A 26,012-nucleotide genomic window follows, 5' to 3' on the forward strand; every position below is an offset into this window, starting at 1 on the left:
TCATCCCCTTAATTCAATAGATCATCACGGTGTGACACAGTGTGTATTGGGTAGGTCCCTCTGTTAAGCATGTGGGAGACCAGCTAAAAGATGACATTTCTACCATTTGTCAATGGTTCACTATTAACAGACTTGCACTGAATGTGGCAAAACAGCTACAATATTACTTTGGAAAAACATGTCCATTGATATTTACACCCAAAACAAAAGCTATCTCAATTTCACTTACCTGGGGGGTTTCATCTGGATCAGGATGTGTTATTTACCCTCATACTGAGCTCATAACAAAGATAAAAATAAAAAGCAATCAGCTTAAACTCTGCTCTAGCACATCACACCATTTACTTGCAAACTCAAGCATAGCTTGACCATTTAATGTGTTTACTCCTCAGGTTGACTATGCTTTCTTTTTAATTACCTTAAAATCCAGTGTCAACACCTCCACTATTGATATTAGTATCAGCAAAATTTGTAAGTTAACCTTACCTCTGTGTCTGAAAATTAACTGGTTGCACTAAAACAGCCAGATGTAGCAAATAAATTGTATTTCAAAAGTTTCCTATTTGATCTTACTGACATTAATGACAATTTACTCAGTTATGATACCCTGCATTTCGGCAAGCCATTGGGAAATAAGCTTCAAGAAAACAGTCCCTTCCAACTGCGATTATTTACCACAAAATATCAGAGTTCAGTTAGATTAGCCTTTACTCAGGAAAACTTTAATGAGCCATTCAAAAGTTAAATATAAATGCTGCTGCATTCCTGATAATGGCTAGCTGCACTGCTTCCTGTATTATTTCTACTCATAATTCATTACTGCAATTCTGCACAACTGTTTAGAACTTTGCATATATGTAAATAAGTTAATAATGGTAAGCAAATGTGAATAAGTTGAAAAGTGGCACCAAGTTCCCTTGAAATTGTACCTATGGTCTACCAATACTTTTTTACTTTACCTAAAATCTAACACAAGTTTTTCCTCATCTTAGCTTTCATCTAAAAGTAAAATATCAGCTGATAAGCTGTGTACTCCATTTTATTTATTGTATAAACGTATCGACTGTTTTAAGACTCTCTCCTTTTGTATGTGTAACAGGAGTTAGCAAACATAAGTTAATATTATATTAACTTATATTTGCTAACTCATGTTCTTTTATTGGTATGTTCTATATTTTAACTTGCAAATTTTTTGTTACTTACTGTGCTTTTGCCTTGGTTATGGCTGAAACTTGCCTTAGCACTAGTTTATCAAACCAGTTACCAAACCATATGTATGTTTAAATAAACATAGTGCTCACCCCCTCTGTGTTTTTTTTACTTTGAGTAATTGCTTTTCCATTTGTTACTGATGACAGTGCTCCTGACTACTGAGGTCGTGTGTTAATCTTCTTTACCTCTAGGCAACACAAAACAGGCAGCTTCTAGGAGTAGCAAGTATTTAACATCTACGAATTCAGCTGATTTATTTTCCATTTCCAGAACTCAGGCATTTCTCACACTTGAAACCTTCAGGGAAGAGCTTCTGCTTTACTATTTCTAAGTCACCTTCACAATGACTGTCAACTAAATTGCTTTTTATAAAGAACAAATCTTGAAGTTGTAACAGACAGCATGAGCCAACCTGTAAACAACTAGCGTTTTTGCTACTGTTCGCCCCTATTACAATTATTTGCTTCCTCCTACAAAAACAGGATAAATGGTCTTGAACTGACACAAAGAAGTCTGAATGAGGAGGTCAAAGCTAGAATAACAGGAGATGCAGCCAAGTGGGACAGCATGTCAGGAATAGTATATGTCAAAATAATGCTATAAATCAAAAAGTAAGGTATACAAACAGTGGAAAACCAAGTACTGCTGTACGGAGGACCTTGTCAATGAAGGCAGGGCAACTGAGGAAACTAGAGGTAATGAAGATTAGGTTTACCTTTACATCATCAGTCCCAATATGGGCGAAACGACTGCCGCAAATACCGAAGTGTGAACGTCTCCGTCGAATTCTGAATAAGCGAACGATAAAACCTCACCCCTTTTTGACACCTGGTAGCACTGGTGTAGAGGTGTGGCGGGCCGGAAATGTTGAATGTCGAAATATTTTTGACATTTAAAATTTTTCGTGGTTTTGGTTTGCTTAAATGAGTCGATTAAGTGGCCGGTCGACGAAGTGTGATCGACGATATAAAGGTAAACCAAAGATTATGAGCCTGGAATGGGTGGTGGTGTCATGCACACTGTGGGAAAGATGAAGAATAATATAGCAGAAGCCAAAGTAACACCACTTGTAGACAAAGTCAAACAGAACAAATTACGGTGGTTCAGGTACATGTGCAGGAAGACAAAAGACAATTTTGAGAGGATAATTTGGGAGAGACAGGAAGACAAGAGGAAACTAGTATATCGAGGAAAGAGCTGGATGGACTGCATGAGAGATGACCTGTGACAGACATGAATGTGGAAGAATGTAGGAGTGTGGCAATGAATCAAGAGAGGTGGCAGCAGCTGACATGATACCCCAAGCTAATATAGAAAATGTGAATAAGGGAATTTACGATGATGATGATTAGCAGTTTTCATTTTGAAGCATTAAGGCATCCTTTAACACTCTAATACCCAAGCACATGTCAATAATAATTAACCTTTAACACTTCAGTTCCCAAGTCCAATTCAATAAAAATTAATGCATACCAAAAGCTGCCTACTGCAGAATGCATTTACCTTGTGGGCTGAAGCTCCTCAGATAGTACATTGTGGAGACCTGTGCCAACTTGCTCTAATCAAACCTAGTACTGCTACTCTTCAGAAAGGGTGTTTATAATACAGTAGCTGATGTGCTGGAGATTAAAAATACAATGGCTATACCGCAAAAAATCAATGAGCATCAGTTTATGCAAATAAAGGTCACAATGCTGGACTCTTCTGCAAAGACTGGAGATCTCTTTTGCTGATGTGGATGTCAGAGGACCCAAATGCAAACAAGTGGAATTACTTCTGCATCAGTAAGTGATACAGTACTTAAAATCTAGAAAACAAACTAGAGAAGCAATCTGCATATTTCTGGACTGCACCAATACATAGCATGCATCATGTCAGAAGGCTTAATGAATAAGAGACAGAAGATGTGGTCTAACCTATACAAATGCTATCACTGTAGCTAGCGTGTTAGTCTTTAATCTATAAACCGATATACAACATCCCCAATTTTTAAAATAAAATGAGTCCATCACACAGCATGCATTATGTTACATTGATCACTTAAAATTAACATTAACACTATATAGAAGCCATGTCCATGACTACTTGCATCAAAATAAAAAACTATAGAACACAATGGAAAAAAAAAAACATTTTTAGTAATGCAACTTTTCAGCCCTTAAAATCCTTTGTGTCTGCCACTCATCTGTGTGGTTTCTTCAGTCCTTAGAATTTTTCTGGTGTCTGGAATTGTACATGCTTCTGTGTAGTTTAACAGTCAACCACATCAGGAGAATTTAACATGAATATGTACACTGGACGGTCCTGCTGCAACTTAGCTTCATTTGGAGATGTCACTTCAGGAGCACCTCTCTGCAACTACTGACTATGGTTATCAAAGTCTCTCTTTTCTGCCAAAAGGGCTGGCGGTCTTTTTTTTTTTTTTTAATTCTCTCCCTTCAGTTTTGATTCATCTTTGCCGTAGGCCTGTACCACCTTCCTCACAAAATGTATCTGCTTTATAAAAAGGATCAGGTTAACCTGTAAACCGTTTTGTTTTCCTACCACTACACGAAGTCTGCCTCTTGATTTCTTTGCGGTAGTTCCTGTATTTTATACTGATTTTCAGTCATTAACAATGTATCTGAAATATGCAGTCTACATTTCAGCCTACTGCCTATTAACAGACTCTCTACAGACAGATATTTTTATATTCCATAACTGCAATATATGACAGTCTTAACAGATTTTATTACAACTCCTTCCCATGACATTTTTTTTTGTCTGGATAGCTCCCTTCATTTGTCTGCTGGACAGAGGATACAGTGGACTGGTTATGACATGTCTGAATTCCCTTTCATGGGCAAACCTTTCAGATTTTTGTCTTTTGTACTGCAGACTACACAGATATAAAAATTCTGGGCATCCCTTCTTTCAAAAATATGAACATTAATGTAGACCATCAGTTTCATTAAGGAGTCTTGGCATAATAACCCACAAGTATGACATACATACATGATTTTTCCACTTTAGTGAAACTTAATTATCACAATTCCACTGACATGTAACTGCATTTGTCGGCATTTATTTCTTGAAATTGTTATGGTATGCATTGTAGGTGGCACAACTCAGTACTACACATTCAGTCTAGGTAGACATACTTTGCCAAAATAGTACATCTCTTCGTCTTTCTTTGCACTTTATGATTTCCAGATAGAACTCATGCACAGTTGACTTTTGCGGTTATTTTGCAGCTTTGAACATTATACCCTGAATACAATATATTTCTTAATTGGAAATAAATTTGAATTTATTTCCATACAGGCTAATCTTTCATTGTAATATCTTTTGGTACTATTTCTTCTGTCACTGACATCTATGCTAACACTCAAAGACTCTCTATTTCTGTATATTCTGTTCAATAGAGTGGATATACAAATGTACACACCCCTGTTAAAATACCTGTTAAAAGCACCTTTTGAATTAATTACAACATTCAGTCTTCTTGGGTACACACCTGCCATCAATTAAAGAGACCCTGATTAACCCCAAATAAAGTTCTGCTGTCCTAGTAAGATTTTCCTGACATTTACTCAGTTGCCTGCTACAGCAAAAACCATGGTTCGCAGAGAGCTTACAAAGCATCAAAGGGATCTCATTGTTGAAAGGTATCACTCAGGAGAAGGGTACAAAAAGATTTCCACAGCACTGAATATACCATGGAACACAGTGAAGACAGTCATCAAAAAGTGGAGAAAATATGGGACAACAGTGATGCTGCAAAGAACTGGACTTCCATCCAAAATTGATGAAAAGACCAGACGAAAACTGGTCAGGGAGGCTGCCAAGAGACCTACAGCAACACTGAAGGTGCTGCAGGAATTTCTGGCAATTACTGGTTGTATACTACGTGACAACAATCTCCTGTATTCTCCATATGTCTGGACTACAGGGCAGAGTTGCAAGACAGAAGCCTTTTCTTACACAGAAAAACATCCAGGCCCAGCTAAAATTTGTAAAACAATACATCAAGTCTCCCAAACGCATGTGGGAAAATGTGTTATGGTCTGATGAGACCAAGGTTGAACTTTTTGGCCACAATTCCAAAAGGTATGTTTGGTGCAAAAACAACACTTCGCATCACCAAAAGAACACCATCCCCACAGTGAAGCATGGTGGTGGCAGTATCATGCTTTGGGGTTGCTTTTCTTCAGTTGGAACTGGGGCTTTATTCAAGGTGGAGGGAATTCTGAACAGTTCCAAATACTAGTCACTTTTGGCCCAAAACCTTCAGGCATCTGCTAGAAAGCTGAAGATGAAAAGGAATTTCAGCTTTCAATACGACAATGACCCCAAGCATACATCCAAATCAACAAAAGAATGGCTTCACCAGAAGAAAATTAAAAGTTTGGCAATGGCCCAGCCAGAGCCCAGACCTAAATCCAATAGAAAATCATTGAGGTGCTTGAAGAGGGCTGTGCACAAGAGATGCCCTCGCAATCTGACAGATATGGAGTGCTTTTGCAAGGAAGAGTGGGCAAATATTGCCAAGTCAAGATGTGCCATGCTGATAGACTCCTAACCAAGAAGGCTGAATGCTGTAATTAAATCAAAAGGTGCTTCAACAAAGTATTAGTTTAAAGGTGTGCAGACTTATGCAACCAGCTTATTGTATGTTTATTTTTTTTTATCCCCCCCCCCCAACAGATTTGTTTCTCAATTGAATTGTACAGGTTATAGGTCACATTAAAGGTTGGAAAAGTTTTTAAATGATTTGTGGTCTCTTTTTTATATCACAAAAACCTGCCAATTTAACAGTGGTATGTACACTTTTAATATCCACTGTAAGCCGCCTGCCTACAGGGACATAGACATATGACCATAGAAACATCAGACTATCTCAAAGCAAGGAGGCCAACTGATACCGGAAGCTGCTAGAAAGGAAAGATCAGCTAAGAGGGGAGAAGGCAGAAACTGGCTCCCCCTCAGTCCATGAAAATTGGTTAAGCAAAAACAGATACGGGGATGGAAGAGTAGGAAAGAATACTGCAACAGTGATCAGCAGGAAATCTAATGTTAAGTTCTTACACAACTGTACAATGTCCTTCCTTGGAACACTGTTGCAGTATTCCAAACTATTGTCGGATTCCTAAAGCTTAGTGAGTGTTGAGGGTGGCTAGATGGGATAGAGGACAGCTGTCAATCCAGAGAGAACTAATCTGGCAAATGAAGCTCCACATCTACAGAAAGCATCTACCCTGTAATGTGTGGCAGAAGTATGCACATAAGACCAAGCTGACATTACTAGGATGGCTCTCAAGTCTTCCACCTTGTAAAAGGCATCAGAAGAGACCACTGCTCTGGTAGACTGTGTTTTTACAGATGATGGCAAAGATTTTACATGGTGAGTGTAACAAAATGAAATAGATTTAGAAATTAATTTAGCAATACTCTGTTTAGAAATGGAGTTGCCCAGCTCGGCTTCTTGAAAAGAAGCAAACAATTTATCAAGTGTTGTGAATGGATTTTGTCTTGTGAAAGTGAAATTTGAGCTGTTTGTAGATTTCCAGGGAATGGAGTGTTCCTTCTCCCTTACTATGAGGATTAGGAAGGAAAAGTAGGGAGAATGAAAGCTTGATCAAGGGATAGCTCATTGACCATTTTAGGTATAAACTAGGGGTTGACCCTCAAAAACACACTGTTCTTATGAAAAATAAGGAGAGGAGAGGTTGTTTTCAGACCATGGAGCTCAGAAACTCTTCTAGCTGAATTAAGGCTACTAGAAGTATGGCTTTCCAAGTACAAAATCTGAGAGAGGCAGAAGTGAATAGTTCAAAAGGGGGCAGACAGAGTTTTTCAAGAACAAAATTAAAGTCTCAAGAAGGCAGAATAGCTTTCCTAGGCAGTTTTAGATGAAGGGCACCTTTCAGAAAATGTTTTATCTCTAGCCTGGAAAGGGGGGGGGGGTCTAGAGGTAAGTATGCATAAATGGCTGATAGACTATGCAAGAAGAGTTTTTAGTAATTCGCACAAGTAAGGTAGGATAGTAGGAAGACCTGTTTGTTAGCAATGACAACAAATAGAAAATCTTTTTCCATTTTGATATACAAGACTTCCTGGTAGCATGTTTTCTTGCCTCCTGAAGAACCTGCAACATGTCCTCAGAGAACTGGTGACTGAAATAAATCAGAAGCCTATCATCCATAGTGTCAGGTTGAGAGATGACAGGTTGGGGCTGAAGAAGTGCGCTCTTGAGCTGTGTAAGCAAGTCCACTCAGTAAGGTAATTTGTGATGATAACCCCTGGCTAGGTGGTAGAGAAGGGGGAGCCAATGCTGTTTTGGCCAAAAGGGAGTAGCCAGTAAGATCTTTGTTTGGTCTCCCTGGATCTTTGTTAAGACCTTTGGGTGAAGTGGGTAGAGGAGGGAAGGCATAAAAGAAACCTCTTGTCCCAACAAAAGGGCCAGGCATCAATCTTCCATGCCTGAGGACAAGTAGTCCTGGAGCAAAAATGGGGTAGCTGTTGTGGATGAAGAAAAATAAGCCTAGCTGTTGGATACTGCAGTTGTGGGCTATGTCTAGGAAGACCTCTATGTTCAGCATTCATTCAAGATGGTCTTCCCTTGATCTGCTAAGAAAAACCTGCCCAGAGATTGTCCAGTGAAAGAAATGAAGGTCTGGTTTTGTGGCCTGTTCCCATGCCATTAAAACTGGTCATTCTAAGCTATTTGTTAAACAAGCAGAACAACTGAGAGGACCCATTTGTCTGTGGCTATGAGTTGCCATTACACTATAGATGAAGTGAGACTGTGACAGAAGAAGGGATGGACCAAGGAGGAAAAAGGTAATCAGGCTATGTCTGGGTAGGGAGGCCTCCCAGACTTGGTGTCTCTCTCTGGTTTATCTTGAAATTTCTACCAAGGCAATTTTCTGGCCCTTCTGGGGGGGGTCTACATTCCCTGTGCTAGGAGGGGAGTTTTGCTAAGTATTTTATTTCATATCAGAGTACAGAAAGGGACTGCGGTGGTGGTGCTGCGGTAGCATTGTCGCCTCGCAGTTAGACGTTGCCCGTTCGATTCTCAGAGCGCCTTCTGTGTGTCGACATGCGTGAATGGGCGTTCCTTCGTTGAAGGTTGTGCATTAGGCCCGGCAAGCCAGCATGTAAAAATCTACTGCCAATCATTAGCGGACCAGAGTTCCGTTGTGGCGACCCCTAATCGGGAAAAGCCGAAAGACACAAACAAATCAGAGTACAGAATGGAGGAAAATTTGGCTTCAATCCTTCATAATTTTCTCTTGTTCTTGTAGAGTTTTGTATCAGGGCCAAATAAAAGATCCCTATTCAGGGGAGAATTTAATAGCTTGGCTTTGATGTCCTCTAGTAAGAAATGACAGTGAAGCCCAGGCTACTTTCTAATAACACAGTCAGTCACAGCTGCTCTGAAGGAGGGTTCCACTGTATCTTAGCTGTATTCGATACTATGTCTAGCCACCTGTGAAGCCGGAGTCACCATGGAGATGGCCTGTTGCTTAATGACTGCCACTTCCACAGAAGTCAAAGTTTAAGTTACTCAAAACACTTAATATTTAGACATTTGAGTCTGATAGTTTAGAGCTCTGAAAACAAAGGTGGAAGAGGTGTATACGCTTTTTTTTCCAAGCGGTCCAATACCCTACCCTACCTTATCAGGGGGAAGGGTATTCACAAGTACAAGTTCAGGGGGCTGATCTGTAGAAATGGAATAAGCTGTGGGATCTGTCAAAGGGTTCTGGCATCAAAACTTTACATCTTCGGACTGTATGTTAAAACTAATCAGGCCTTTTAGGAGTTGTTGGGCTGAGAGTCAAGAGCAGTGGAAGCAGAGGCAAAAGTATCCAGAAAGACCTCCTGGACAGGAGGGACTGGTGCAGACGGAGTGCTTACCTCTAGGAGGCTGCAATACATTTTTGCACATCAGAAATTTATCTGGATTCCCACTCAAAATGAATCATGCTTGAACTGTTTTCTCCACAATAAGCATCCTTTACAGGAGTCAGGAGAAAGGGAAACTTCACCATCAGATCAGGAGAGACATTCTGAAAAGAGTAGGCCAGAGAATGCTCATAATAATTAGAATCTACCTCATCATCTTCTGATGATGATGATTCCAACTGTCTTGTGAGGGGTAGAGGAAAAGGACACAAAAGATAGCAGCTTGAGTGCCTTGAACAGGCCTTGGGAAAAATCCATTGACTTCTTTACTTCTTTTCATTTAATGTCCGATGATAGGAATCATTTTTTTTTTAATTTTTTGAGTGATGTCTGCTTTAACAAGACATGGTGGATCCTATCCCTTGATATCTCGATTAATGAGACAGGTATTTTTTTTCTCTTACTGATATTTGTAGGATACCTTTGGGTCCTTCAGAATGATTAAATGGGGTTCCTCATTCAGACCAGCATCAGTAAGATCAATCATTTTTGGATGTGGATGAATCAGGTGTCATACCAGCCTCCAGTGGGGTCACAGTAGTGAGATTCTGAGAAGCCATCAGATATAATGTAGGTTCCAAAACCTCAGTATATACATCCAAATATAACTGAGCAGTCATAATGTCAGTCCTAGGTCTCTGGTGGGACATCTAGGGTGGCGAATCTCAGCCTGGAAGAAATGCTTAATGCGCTGGGTCTCCAAATATGTGCTAGGAGATAAAAGTCACAAACCAAAGGTCTGGCAAATACGACAATTTTTATAATTATGCTCTGCACCTAAACAGAAAAGACACTGGAAGTGGAGATCCTTGTAAGCAATCTGTCTACCACAATCACATTTTCCCCTCCTAGCTGACATCTAACAGAATTGCAACACCAAAGCTTTTAAGAAAAAAACAAGCAAAGTTCCCCAACAGAGAACTTATATTTGAACCAGTGAAGGTCAGTGATCACAATGTCCACTGGTAGAACAGACTGAAGGGTGTGAGACCTGTGTTTAGACTGGCTGTGACACAGTCTGAGGTTTCTATGCTCATACGTCTGCTTATGCAGCCTTGCACCCACGGGCTTAAGTCATATGTCAAATGTAGGGTTCTATGGAAGGTTTTGACTTTGGTAACCCGTTCGGATATTCAAGTTACTTGTCGAGATAACCCAAAAGTTTGGAATACTGCAACAGTGATGTAAGAAGGAGTTTTTGAAATGATGCAGGGCTGGAAAAGCACTGTCCTCCAGTTCATCCAGATCTCAACTAAAATGTCATTCCCCTGTCAGTACAGCCACATTATGCCATATATCTGTAACAATCTGTCTTGTAAATATTACGCGATGCAACTAATGAAAATGCTAATTTATGCTTGTCTGACACCTGATGTGATCAGGGTAACCACCTTTATACAAGCTCAAAGTGGGACATTTTGAAGAAGCATAACATTTTACAGGACAAACTGCATTCACAGTCAAAGAAACCAAACGTCTTGTTTCACTTTAATACCAAAATAAAATGAATACTATTTCAAATTATTCCAATATTCTTCAGACAGTGACATTTTTCTGCAATACCTAGTGGAAAGCTGGAAAAGTTCTTTCAGGGAATTTGTCATTTTTGATGGAACAAAGCAGCACAAAAAGAACAGTCAAGAAAAAAAAGACAGGTGAAACCCGTGTGTGTTGCAACTCACTGGTTTACGTCCTTTTTAAAAGGATGAAGTAAATCTGCCATCTCTTTTGCATTCCATCACTAACCATCTAATAATCCCAATTGGGGTGATTAAAAAAACTAACTAAAACCAAATAAGCCACTGTTGAGTGATGATAGTAAGGATAAGTTAGCAATACTTACAGCTGTGACAGTCATTTAAACTTGCTTTCACCCGTCTCATGCACCTTAGCTAATCAGCATCTTGGCTTTGAAGCACAACTGAGGACAATCTCGAAACTTGCTACTGCTTCTTTTGCACTATTTCTCCTAGCATTATCTGCATGACAAAAATCTCTGGTCTCTCATTACAAGACACACTGCATACTGCAGGACAAAAGCTGAGTTAAGTAATACAAAAATAGCTAATTTAGGACTGACTGCATACACAATAGCTCATTTAGGACTGACTGCATACACAATAGCTCATTTAGGACTGACTGCATACACAATAGCTCATTTAGGACTGACTGCATACACAATAGCTCATTTAGGACTGACTGCATACACACAAAGGTTTGTTTGCCGCTTAATTTACAATGAGCTTCAGCCTCACAGTATGGGATCCTTTCCATGTCATAGTCTCAAAATCTGTTACTGCCCACTGAGCAACAGTTCTCTGTGAACTCAAAAGTCACCAATAATTTAGCCCTGGGTTGTTACTTCGCTTAAAGAAAGTAGGGTTGCTATATACAAGCAATACTGTTAGTTATGAGAAGTACATCTTTTTTCTCAACACAACTTCATAGCACATGCACAAAGTCCCAGAAATGTATTTCATTTTAACATCTTTGTTAATATACTGGATTCAGTTAGCACGTTCATTCAGCTACCTGAAAAAGTCAAGAACATCACAACCATGTCATGTAACCTCCTGAATGCTGTACTATTCACTGCATACACAAAAAACTCATTTAATGAATGTAAATCTGTCAGCACAGATCGATTTGGTAAACCTATGACAACATATTTAACTTGGCAAGTCAACAGAACAGTAAGGCCTGACAAAACGCTCCAACAGGAGGAACAAAATGTGAAGAGGTTTCCACTACCCCGATCAAAAATCTGCAAAAGAATCTGATCTAAAAGTCACAGACACTAGGAAGATGCAGGCATCACCCATTTTCCTGTTGTACCACAAAGTGAGTACTGCCATACAACAGCTGCCACAGAATTGTTTCAGTTAACAGTGCAAACGTGTCCCTAAAAATCAAAGCTCGTCATCAGATATGTGGTTAGTCATTACATGGAAAACTATGCACAATGATAAGTACACTTAGAAAGGAGCATCTTCTATTCTTTTTAATGAAACTAGGTTAATCAAGATGCCTAAAACTCCTGTACAGTCAGCATAAGGTATAAAGATCTAACATTCTCTGGGGTTGTTTCCTGCATCATCATGCCTTCTGCAATGCAGTAATGATGAGTTGGTACTGAAGGTGAATACCTCTGTATCAAAGTATTTTCTCAAGTAACATAGTAGTAAGGATTATAAGACAAAGAAATGACTTAAGTCAATCTGTAATTGCTTAACACCTACAAGCTATTTATGGGACACTTTGTAACTAATTCTGTACTGCAGGCTGTCACTACAAAAATAGTTCTGCACCCTAGTTGACCAAAAATCATTTTGTAGTACGGATACAAAGTAAATGGACTGCCTATTTGAAAGAAAGATTCCGCGGTGGTGCAGCGGTAGCGTTGTTGCCTCACAGCAAGAGGTTCTCCTGTTCGATTCTCGGCTGGAGTGTGGAAAGTGCCTTCTGTGTGGAGTCTGCATGTCCTCCCCACAGTTGGGTGGGCGTTCGAAAGACATGCGTAAATGGGCGTGCCTTCGTTGAAGGTTGAACGGTCAAGCTGGCACCTCGGCATTCGTGAAAATCTACTGACAATCATTAGCGGACTGGAGTTCCGCTGTGGCGACCCCTAACCGGGAAAAGCCGAAAGACAACAACCTTAACAGAAAGAAAGGAAGCAAATAAGGACGTGTCACACCAACCATAACACAGCAGCAGTTTGAATACTTTCACAATGTCAAAGCAGAAAAAAATGGCAACATGGCCTGCATTTGCAGGTAATAGTAGTCTGCATATCAGATGCAACACTGCAGACAAGAAAGGATGAAGGATGATGTTGCATCTGCATTCAGAGACAGAAATTAGCATTTAGTGCTAAAGTAAGGGTTAGTTTTGTACACCCAGTCTAGAAATAATTGACATGTGTTGAGCATTCTTCAGCCACCTTACCATAGTCAATGAAGCAGAGACATCCAACAATGACAGGCAGTCAAACAGAAATCACCTTAATTATTTACTGGCTGACTCACTGATTGATATTTGGTGACTAGGTAAGCAAACTGGTTTGCAAACCTTTTTCAGCCACAACATAAGGAACAATGAAATAAAAGAAAAGAGTTACAATGATTATACTGAAAAATATGAAGTAAAAGGCTGAACTACATATGTAACAGAATAACAGAACTGGGTCTACAGAAGAGAGTACTGGCTAAAAAAAAAAAAGAAAAAGAAAACCTACAACTCATCCCTACAGATCACTGCTGACTTTCCACCTGGAAAACTGAATTAATCTGAAAAAGACATCTTAAAAAGAATATAGAGGAAATGAAAGATCTGAAAAATAATCCACAAAGATAATGCAGAAAATAGTCAAGAAAGGATTAAAAGATCTTAGGCTATACTTCTTGGAGAAGCTGTAATGGTGCTGGTGGCTTAAGGAATGTTACTAGATAAAGCTTCAGTGAACTTAAACACATACTGCTTTACCCACCTCCATTTCAATAACCAAACAAATGGAAAACTGAAAGTTACATGGCATTGTGCTGAAGAGCAACATTAGAAACTATTGTAAATGCAGGGAGCAGTTAATCCATAGAGAGTTTCTCTCCAAAACACAATTGTATTCTTAAACCTTTTAGTCCCTTCAGGAAGCAATGTGCAAAGCTGCTGTGGTGGTGCTGCGATAGCGTTGTCGCCTCACAGTAAGACGTTGTCCTGTTTGATTCTCAGCTAAAGCGTCTTCTGTGTGGAGGCATGCGTGAATGGGCGTACTTTCGTTGAAGGCCATGCATCAGGGCTGGCAACTCTGTATGTAAAAATCTACTGCCAATCATTAGCGGACCGGAGTTCCGCTGTGGACGAAGGATACAGCAGGAAGCAATGTGCAAATACAAAGACATGATTTCACTGAGCAGACAGTGTGTTAACAGGTAATCCTACAAGGAATATTTGGCCAAACTTTCTGCACTACATGGGCAACATGGATTTTGTTATATATCTGTAAAAAAAAAACTGAAGATTCTAAAATCTGCAGAGTCTAAATGATGAACTTCTACCAGCCAAGAACTACACTTGGACTCATCACGGACATATCTCTTGCTATATCTCGGTTTACAATTTCAGTGATCTGGGTTAAAGAGCAAACTAATGCTTCTCAGGGGATTCGGGACAGCCATAAAGAGAATGAGCGGCTAGCCAATGTTATTCCATAAAGGCAGGGATAAGTAGGTCATTAGCACTGGAAGTACGGCAGAAACGCAGGATAGTGATCCACCTCTTAAGGAGTACAGCAAACGTGGTCTTTTAGCAGTAGCAGCATCACATCATTTGCTAAGAAAACACTGAAAATATCATGCTATTTTTCTTTCCTTACTGTCATAGACATTAGGGCTGTGAATGGATTAACCAACAGACAAAACTACACTGCAGTAGTCATAAAAAATGAGTACGCAAAACCTGTATGCAGCAAACACAAAGATAAAATCAAAAATGACCACCACCTGACACGTAATGCTGCCACCACTAAAAGCTACAAACACTGCTAAATAAAATGTGTGACATTTTCATGTCTTGGATGCAGTTCAAAACAGGCTTCTGTTTACTACTACCAAAACGTCAGCCTGAAGATACAATCTGCCAATGTACAAGACATGTAGCGATATCACATACACACACATACATATAACTTATTCAGTTTAAACGTGACTAAAAATATCTTATCTAAAAGAACTTCACATTATGCCCCACCCATTAAACTGCTTCAGCTCTGCTGTGGACCACCCTGTGAATGTTTATGCTGCTCTGCTAAACTGTAGTGCTCTTATCTGAGAAACTGATACACAAAATGAGCTGTTTAAAGAGAGTGTACATAAATAAACTGCAATTCAAAGTATTTATATATATTAAAATAAATTATTACACTCATCCTCACTTCCATGTACAGAAGGCTATACAATTATCAACAAAAAAAAAAAGATCTAAACCATATATCTTGGTGAGATGGTTTCAAGACAAAAGAACAACAACCTTCCTAGGCTGGAAGAAGGTGCCTACCGTGAAGACAGAAACAGCTAATGGGTTGCAGTGAAAACAAATACTACCTTTATCTATACATGTGTTTTTTTCCAAACATCTTTATTAAATTTACACATATGACAAAAGCAATCTTACATTTATACAAATGAAAAACATACAAAATATCAATTTAGTTAAAAACAGTTTACATCACAGACACCATTCAAACAACTGTAGTTGTAAACTTTATACATCACTTATAAGCCATCCAGTCATTGTCAGTTAAGCATTATATAGTTCATTCAAATCCTGCCTTTTTAAACCTCGTTCCTGCTCTGCATTTATTGTTCCCACAATTCCCATTTATTCCTATGTAGTTTGCTCCTTCCCTTTTCTAAAGATCCCAGTTCCAGTTGTTTTATCTCCATTACTATATTCTCTACTTCTAGTAAAGTTGGTCTAGACTAGACTTTGATTTCCATTTTCTAGTAACTGCTTTTTTGCCAGCCATCATAATTAGACTCAGCAAGGCTTTACTACGTTTAGGCAATTCTGATTCTGTAGCATAACTCAAGAAAATCATCTCCCCAGTCAGTCCAATCTGCTCACCCAGCATCTCTGACAGAGGGGTCTGCAAGGAATCCCAAAAGTCTGCCAGCTCATCACACTTCCAAAAAATATGTTCCCAGCTACCTCTTTCTTGCCCGTCACACCTCCAACATTTGCTATCCACCTGAGGAAAAATTATTTGGAGTCTACTTGGGGTATAAAATACCTATGTAAACACTTCCAGGCAAATATCCTAAATCTTCTAGACTTTGTTGCATATTTGGAAGATATACATATATCCCCCCCATTGTTTCTTTGCGAATTTCTTATCCAGTCTCTCTTCCCAATCCTTTCTAAGCTCCTCTGATTGAGTCTTACAATTATCATGCAATATTTTATATGCTTTACTAATAATTAATTTTTTAATGGCAGCTTCTGTTCTAGATTCTGTTAAAAACTCGACCAGTGGTGGTCTTTTACTTAGGAGCCCACTATTTCTTTCTCTTTGCCTATACTCTTATCTATACATGTGTTATAATTAGATGCAACATCACATCAGGGCTGCAGTATCACTAGTGAAGTGTAACAGAAATTATCTGTTCTATAATGCACCTTTCCCTTCACATAAAAGCGAGTACAAAAACAGCAGATAAATCTATTTCTGAATATCAAATTATTCACTACAGGGTGATGCATTAAGAAACAGAAAAGGGTTTCTTATAAAATAAGCTCCATTTATATTTTAATAACTCCCTCTTTTCCATAACTAAGCCCCAACCTGTTATTAACATTAAAAGTGACAAGTGATATTTACACCCACTTAAGATATACTTCCAGAAACACCTCTCTACAGACTGAATAAAATAAAGATGATTCTAAGAGAAGATGCATTATTGTTCACTCAGTGCATGTTTTGCAAGTGTCTCCTATACAACTACCCATCATGTACCCTTGGTTCTACGGAAATCCTGAACTCCTAGCCTTGATATATACTTTAACACCATATTCAGCAATGAATTCAAGGGGCTGCAGCATCTTCTCTCAGAGAAAGCAGTGCTGTAAATCTATCTTAAAACAGTCTGCATACCAGCTGCCTTTCATGCCCACTACTCTGACCAGTGTCCAGCTTCAACTCTACACCTCTTCACTTTTCTCCAATATGTGACATGTCATGATAACAGAACTACATGTACTCATAAGAACCAATCAAGATGATCAGATGTATATTCTTCAGCAGTTGCATTAATACAATTAGGCAGCTCAATTAACTTCTGCCCTTTTACCTATAACATTGTGTAAACAGACCTTCTTGAGCAGAGCTCAAGCTGTGCAAAGCAAGAGCATGAAACCAAAATAATCATTAAAGCATGTCATCAAGAAGGCATGGGGGAGGTGAGTTTGTACATTTGTTATGACAAATCAGGTCATCTTCATTCAGCACCGTCATCATGGTAAGTGCATAGCTTGCACATATTGTATGATGAGATCCATCTCCGTCAACAAAATCAGAGTTAAAAGCTTGTCCCTCTTGGGTGGTCTCCTTCATGGCAGCATATCTCTGATTCCTGTTCCTCCAATGGAAGGCCTAGATCTACAGATCACATCCAGCTTATAATACACTGCAAAAGTTTTCAGTGAAGTGTGCATCTCTATCTTCCTACAGGTAACCTGTACCCAATTTGTACAGCATTAAAGGACTCAACCATCAGACACCTTTTACATAGAACAGCCCACAGGTGACTTGAATGCAACAGGACACTTAGCCACAGTAAAAATAACCATATCAGGAAACATGACAACTTCATACCTGAAAGACTTGTATACCTGTGGAATAAACTCCTATCTCAATGAAACACTGTTCATAATTTTATACCTTTAAGAAGAAAATGTATAACTACATGGGCACCTACAGGTTCCAACAGGACTCGCAGCCTCAACGTGCCTGAACAGTCAACACCAAACTATAAAACCTTTTGAAGTTGTAATACAAACAGAATCTAAGTCTGCAATGAGGAAATATGCCTGAAAGGTAGTCACTGTGTTGGCTGAGGGGACTTTTTCTTTAAAACATATTTTTCACAATAAACTTATTTGCAGTAACTTAAGCATTTATTTTAGAAACTTTACAGCCTTTTTTTTTTTTTTGAGGGGGAGGGGGGTAATTGAGCACCTGAATCATTTGGCCCTGTCAATGTAAAATCCAGGATGGCTGCACAAATCCATAAAAGTATACATTCAATTAACAGGATCATTACTGCAACAACATTCCTTATTCATGGAAACCTGACATTTCTCTCTCCTTTCGGAATTCTAGCCATTCTGTGGGCTTCCCTATAGTGAAGATGATCTCCTTCTCAAGCCCAGGACAGTAGGCTGATGCACTGCAAAGAAGAGAGTCAGCTTACTCCATTTTTTCACGTTTATTTTTTTTTACTGCCAATACACTGGTCATCAAGACCACTTTCTCTACTTGGTCCTCTAGTCTGTAAATCCCTCAAGGATCTGTGTCAGGAGTAGGTTCATAAAAGAATATCAATTATGTATGGAATCAAAATATCATAAATAAATACAAAAAATTCCAAGAACTGAAAAAAGCAAAACACTACGACAAGCACAAAAAAATTAAATAATCATAGGTTCATAGGTTTATACTAGGCTATCTGCCCTAAGGCATTTATAAGCCTAGCCCAAATTTTTGTGGCTTCACATACCACTTATATATGAAAAAATACTGTGCCCATTTTTTTGTTGCCTCTGTCCCAGCAGTGACACAGAGATGATCAGGGGTAAACCTCATCTCGATCTCACAGGTCCTAGATTTCTCTCTTGAACAGTCAGCGAGGAGTGCTCTGCCTCACATGAACCGGGATTTTTTTCCACAGCATAGGGCGTCTCTCTCCTCTAAATCTATCCTCCTGCGTCCCCTATTCCTATTTATATCCGTGCTAAAGAGTAAAGGTTGATCAGCTTTACTGCATTGGGCTCCATCCCCCAAAAAGAGTTCTTTGATCCAACCCCCCCTGTTGCTAAATATATTATCCACAAGATTACACAAACTTGGATAAAAGAAAAAAAAATCTCAAAACTAAAAAGCTGTCCTACTCAGTTTAGTCTGAGTAGGCTTATGTTATTCACACCATTCACATAAGTCATTCAGATTTCCACAGTTTATGCAATACGCTGTTGACATTACAAGAAATTCACTTAGAGATGCATGACTAAGTGTAAACAAAATGGGACAACATAAACTTCTTCGATCTTGGACAGAAGAGTCTGCTGTTCTTTTATCTCACCCCTATGCATGACAGGAAGACCGAGGAAGAACCAACTGACATGACATTCTAATAAAGATAATCTAAATTTCACCTCAGTACAACACCCAAAACTGCTGACACTACATTATCAACAATGTAAACTCAAACAGTAGCAAAGGAAAGTAATGTAATACCATAATCCAACAGAGGACAGTCACCAAACACATCTAGCCTCACATACAGAAATACACACTGTGATATGGAACGGAATGCTTCTCTTTTTAAGCACAGTAATAACTACAAAACTGAGCAGACTGAAGAACAGTCATCTTATGAAACATTTACACATGTGCATCTGTTTCTTAAAGATACAAGTTCAACAGTAGATGCAGGGGAGACCAGGTTAGACAGATAATGGCAAAGCACAAAAAATCTCTACAGAGATATGAACAAACCTTCATTGTAAAGACATCGTGGGAGATGTGCAAATGATTCAAAATACATTTCCATGCACTAGGTAAAGAATGTATAAACACACACACGCATACACACGTATTTAAAGATTCAGTCAACCCAGGAAGCCAGATTCTACTACAGAGGGTACATATTTTAGACTTTTTATAAATAACATCAAACCAACAAGCCAGATTCCACTAGCTTTGTACACTGTCTTACTTATTATAACCCTCATCGGCTGGCAAAAGTGAACTAATTTATGTGCTGAAACAGCTTAACAAAAAAAAAAAACGATGCATTAACCTCATGGGTAGACATCACATAATAAGCTGGGATTCACACGTGCTGTGTAGGTGTATACTATTTGAGAGTTCACTTTGCAGACTTTTCTCATGAGTAAGAAGAAAACGCATTTTGCACAGTCTTTGTATTTCTAACACCCTTTGTGCACCTACTAATTAGTGCGCTGCTATGGGCTAGCTATTTGCCTCTAAATCCCAGCAAAGATCACATAACAAATGCATGTAACCACCTGGCCAAAAGGAAATCTGCAAAATATAAGATATGAACATAGATAGTTGCAAACCTAATTTAGCAAAGCACTGTGGGTGATATGCAAATGTTCTTGGAGTGGGAAAGTTTATGCACACTGGCTCAAGAACACAGAGACAAAAGTGTTTCACATGCATTCAAGCCAAGCCATGCCAACAAGCCACACTCTAGTAGCTTGGGAGTCACTTAATCTTACTATGGCCTCATCAGTACAGCACACATCTCTCATGCTGATGAAATCTTAAAGTTGAAACTTGTACAAAACTAGTGGAGACAAGTGGAGCATGTTGGACTGAGCACATTTTTGAAAGTCTGTTATCATTGTGCATTCTTGAAAAAGTGCGTTTAAGCATTGCCCCCCCAAAGAAATTGTAGGCATATTTTAAAATGTCTTAGTAAAAGCAAGTCAGACAACTACTGCTTCAACCACAAGCACAGGATTTGTTCCACCACAGAACTCTTTGGTAGATTGGTAAACAGCCTTTAAAATTATAAAACAATGCAGTTCCAAATTCATTTATAAATGAAGTTTCAAACAAACCAATCAGCCAATCAAGAACCCTGTGAGCTTCAAAGCACTGGACTTTAGGGAAAAATGTAACAATCTAACTCCTGAACACACGCACACAAATACTAAAAATCAGAAATATTAAAAAATCAGCTTTATAGTAAGGGTTTATAACACTGTATTTCAAAGTGAACTTAGTTTCAAACTTAGGAATTCCTGTTACTTAATTATTTCTATAGTTCTAGGCGCAAAACCAGTGCATTTAATCATACTTAATTTACAAATGAGGATTAAATGGAAAGCATATTACCAATTCAGGAGGCTCAATGGTTATCCATGCAGGTAACATCATGCTTGGGTTAAGAGGCTGAGTCCCAACACGGAAATAAACCAGCCCATTTGTGTCACATGCCCATATGTGCTCACTCCCACACGATAAACTGACCAGAGTTACTGCACCTGGAAGTAAAAAAACAAAAAAGGTGAAATAAGAATGCAGCATGAGCTACATTACGTATGATACTATAAGCTCATATTTTTTTAAACAACTTTATTGAATTATCAGTTGTGACATAGGCAAATTTACATTTATATAAAAGTAATCAAATTATATTGACAAGTTCACGTTTACAAATATTATACTTCACATACACTGCTATATATCATATCCCTTAATCAACATTACATAAATTATTCACTTCCTACACTTTTTTTTCCTTAAGAAACATCATTATTAAACCATCACTTATGACACAGGAAATCATACATTTATATAAATGGAAAACCACACTGAAACACAATCTTAGTTGCAAGCATTTTATATCACAACCCATACTGACACACTCCCAGTTGCAAATATTATACATCACTTATAATCTACCCAATCATTTCAGTCAAACATTATACAACTTAAGTTCTGCTTTCTTTTAAACCTCATTCCTCCCATGTGTTTTGTTCCCACAATACCCATTTTTCCTGTGTAGTTTGCTCCTACCCTTTTCTAAAGATCTCAGTTCCAGTTCTTTTATCTCTATTAATATAGTCACTACTTCTAGTATAAGATGGTTTAGACTTTGATTTCCATTTTCTAGTAATTGCTTTTTTGACACCTACCATAATTACACACAGCAAGGACTTACCATTTCTAGGCAATTTCGGTTCTGTATCATTGCTCAGAAAAATCGTTTCCCTCATCACACCAATCTGCCCACCTAGCATCTCTGACAAAGCATCCCACAGGGAATCCTTAAAGTCCACCAACTCACCGCATTCTCAGAAAATATGTTCCTAATTACCTCTTTCTTCACATCTTCAACATTTGATGTCTGCCTGAGAAAAAATTCTCTGGAGTCTACTTGGGGTATAAAATATCTATGTAAACATTTCCATGCAAAAATCCTAAATCTTCTTGATTTTGTTGCATATTTCAATACAGGAAGTATCTAAAAGTTTACAAAGAACATTCAGTGTAACTGCAAGATCAGTCAGTGTGTGTGTATACATATACACACACACACACACACACACACACACACACACACACACGTGTGCGCATAAAGATACACACACACACATATATATATATATATATCACACATACACACACGCATGTGCCTACATTCGTATAAGTGTGTGTGTATATGTAAACATATATGAAAGAGTGTATGTGTGGGTATGAAGGCAATATACAGGAGGTGACAATCTTTCTTCTACAGTTTTTGTGATTAGTTGTGAAATGTGTTACAAAAACATGTTCCTTATCCCCACGGTACAAGAAATCTTACACATTTCAGAGTCCTACACACGTCTTCTATCTAGAGGAAAAAATAAATCAAATGCATTCAGATGTGTTTAAAATAAGCGAGAAGCTGTAAAAATATATATATATATACACATGATAAAAAGATAAAAAGAACAGAAGAAGATTTAAGTAATTACTCAGATAAGCTAACAAAACTGTAGAAATCAGAGGTTGAAATGAAGAAAAGACTGGCTGAATGTGAGACTTCTAATGAACTACTTCAAAAACAGAGTTGGAAGACCCAGTACACAGAAAACCTGAGATTTTTGGTATGCAAGAAAAACCAGTATGAATATGCTGTATTAATTTTATGAATGCACAGCTGGACTAACATTCTACAGCTGGATTTGTAAATTGAAAGGGCACACCAAGTATATGCTCCAACTTTGGCCATGAGAAGGAAGCCAAGGCCTATAGTAGCAAATATGCAATATTACTAACAGAAAATAGCTGCTATTGGCAAAATTGTGGGAGAAGTGTTAAGAAATGGGGACACCAGTGTGTTTGTAGAAAATGATTACACACCATGTATCCATACAAACAGAATATGTAAATAGGTGGGCATGAGATTCAAGTTGATACACCCAGCTGTTTATAGAATATTTTTTTCCTGGATGATCAAAGACATTTTTAGATGCAGAAAGAAAAAAGTTTATCCAGCAAAGTGTCAGTAGGCAAGCTGAAGGGAAACTTGGCTTCTCATTCCTCTGACAACAGTAAATCCCACAGACAGAACTTATCAGCAAAGCCTTTTCCATTGCTCCACAGGAAATGATTGTGAGACAGAAAAAAAGCCCAGGAGCTGACTATAATAATCAGGGGTACCTTGTACTTGAACCAGAGACCAGTGTTGGGTGGATGAGAAGAGGAGAAAGGCAACCAGCAATCATTTGAAAGTAGGAAATCAAAGAACTGTAAAATGTCACCTCCATAAGATGCCGTTTAGACATGATTAATGTACTTCTCCAAGAACTGGAAGTTTGTGGATGGTGTTAAACTGGTGGGAGGAGACTCTAAAGCATGATTACCGTTCTGTTATTATGCTATAGAGTGATAATAAAGGGAATGAAGCTGTTAACCAAGTTTTTTTCTTAGTAATTTGTGTCTAATAAATTTAATGAAGAAAATTGCATGTTACATTGTAAAGCAGTTCTGTACAGTAAAAAGTGTTATTTTAAATATGAGGAGGATAAGCGTTATTAGTGACTGCTGTTTAGTATAGTGATCTTAACATAAGAAAGTAGTTTTTCTTGACTATAATGTATCTGGAGATTATACTGTAGGAAGACAAATTTGGAAGTAAGTAGCACAACGGTGTGATCTTGGGCTGATGGAGGCATGATGTTGAAGTATACTGACCATATGTGCGTATTAAAGTGTGGTGGCTTCCCCAGGCTTTATAGAGGTGGAGGCGTAGACTTAGGTTCCGGTTTTGTAATGCAGATAAAAGGAATTGTTTTTTTCTAAACAAACAAACTAGAGAATGAAAATCATGTAAAAAGACAGTTTCCCAACACTTGAGAAGAGCTATGTCATGCATTTGAAAAACTATTAGCTGTTTTTTCCTCTCCAAAAGCAAATCTATGCAGCTGGAGACTGAGTGTTTACAGGTGCAAGCAATCAATCAGGAAATGACTGAACCATGAATTGCCTGGCATTTGCATGAGAACTAGTAAGCAGTTTAGTGAAAATAAATGAAGTCCAACACACTGAATGGAATACTTTTATAAGCAGATGAAGTCCTAGCAACATTTAGTGCTTCAGTATAAAACAAAGAAGCACAATTTAGTTTATTCATTAAAGACAGCCAGTGCACTTAAAAGTTCAAAATCAGTTAAATGAAAGCCTCTAAAATGTTCTTCACATCTGGAAAAGAAACAGAGATAGGAAAAATGCATGTTATCAGTGCAAAAGGAATAGAGGCTCTAACTTTAGAATAGGTAAAACCTATGGGTGAAGCTGTCTATCTGGGACAACTGCCCCTTCAAGGATGGATAACTTCTCTTTTTGGGATGTTCATACAGCTTTATGTGTTTGCTGTGAGTTAAAGGGGCTGGGGCAGTTAATAATGAAAATGTACTTTTTTTTATACAAGAAACATCTTTATTAAATTATTATTTATGGCACAGGCAATCATACATTTAAATAAATGAAATCAAATCATACTGAATCTTAGTTGCAAGCATTTTATATCACAAACCATACTGACAATTTTAGTTGCAAACATATATCACTTATAATCTATCCAATTATCAGTCAGACATTATGCCTTCTTTCAAACCTCATTCTTCCCTGTATGTATTGTTGCCACAATTCCCATATTTTCCTATGTATTTGCGCCTACCCTTTTCTAAATATCCCAGTGTTAGGTGTTTTATCTCTCTTACCATGTTCACTGCTTCTAGTACAGTTGGTTTACACTCTGATTTCCATTTTCTAGTACTTGTTTTTTTGGCAGTTACCATAATTAGACTCACAATGCCTTACTATGTCTAGGCAATTCCGATGTTGTATCACAGCTCAGAAATTAATTCTGTAGTTACACCAATTTTCTCACCCAGTATCTCTGATAGAGTTGTCTGCAGGGAATCTTTAAAGTCTGCCAACTCATTGCACTCCTAAAAAGATGTTCCAAATTAACTCTTTCTTTGCCATCAGACCTCCAACATTTTCAGTCTACCAGAGGAAAAATTCTCTGGAGTCTACTTGGGGTATAAAAATATCCATGTACACATTTTCAAGCAAAAATCCTAGATTTTGTTGCATATTTGGGAGACGAACATATACCCCCCTGTTTCTTTGTGAATTTCTTATCCAATCTCTCTTATCAATCATTTCTAACCTTCTCCGATGGATTCTTATAGTTACCATGCAATATTTTATATGGGCTACTAATTATTCTTTTTTTTAACAGCAGCTTCGGTTCTAGATTCTAGAACAAACTCTACCAGTGCTGGCGGTCCATTTAGGACCCCCCTATTTCTTTCTCTTTGTCTATACTTGATATGGAAGGCAATCTCTAGCTTGCAGTCCAAATAAGTTCTTGGAGCCTTCCCATTTTATTATCTTTCCCTCTCTAGTTATTTGCTCCCAATACCCTGGTTCCTTTACCAATTTTCAACAATAAATTCCAGCCCCCTCTTACCTACTGTCTGTACCCCTAATTGCAGTCAACCCTATTGACAGGATTTCCTTTGTCCATTCCCGTGTTGGCCTAGTTCTTAGGATACTTTCTGCCACTTTTTGAATATAATATTTTGTATGATTATTGTTACCCTCCTTAAAGGTCTGCACCCAAACTCCTAATCTCTCCTCCTTTTTTGACCCCCCCCCAGTTTCATCATCACCACTTTCCGCTTTGAATTATAGGTTTCTGCTTGTGCCCTGTATAGGATCCTTAACTGTGTAACTCTGAAATACCTCTTCAAATTGGGTAATCGTAAACTGCCTTGTTCTACTGGACGAATCGGCTTACCTCACTTGACTCTCGCTGTCTTCCCATCCCAGATAAAATGCTTCAGCTCTTTATTAATTGCTATTCACAACTTCTCTGGTTGATAAAAATATGCCTGACCTGTGTAAAGGGACTAAAAACATTGTAAACTACTTGTATCTTATTATCCATATGACACAGCTCCAGTTTCTTAGTTCTTGTACAATTGTTTATTCTCTTACCACATATCCAAAGCTGCCACACCAGAATCAGTTTTAATCCATATTC

General features: G+C 38.3%; 1 protein-coding gene across 1 annotated transcript in view; it reads right to left on the reverse strand.

The window, feature by feature from the left end:
* The window catches only part of TECPR2 (tectonin beta-propeller repeat containing 2), a gene marked incomplete in the record, with an annotated part of 1,535,154 nt that overhangs the window by 259,737 nt on the left and 1,249,405 nt on the right, over positions 1 to 26,012 (reverse strand). Inside the window, 1 exon segment of the mRNA XM_044074534.1 lies at positions 20,801 to 20,949. Coding sequence (XP_043930469.1) covers positions 20,801 to 20,949 — 149 coding nt within the window.

This window comes from Protopterus annectens, chromosome 6.part0 (assembly GCF_019279795.1).
Source record: "Protopterus annectens isolate FY-2018-M chromosome 6.part0, PAN1.0, whole genome shotgun sequence".
NCBI lineage: Eukaryota > Metazoa > Chordata > Ceratodontiformes > Protopteridae > Protopterus > Protopterus annectens.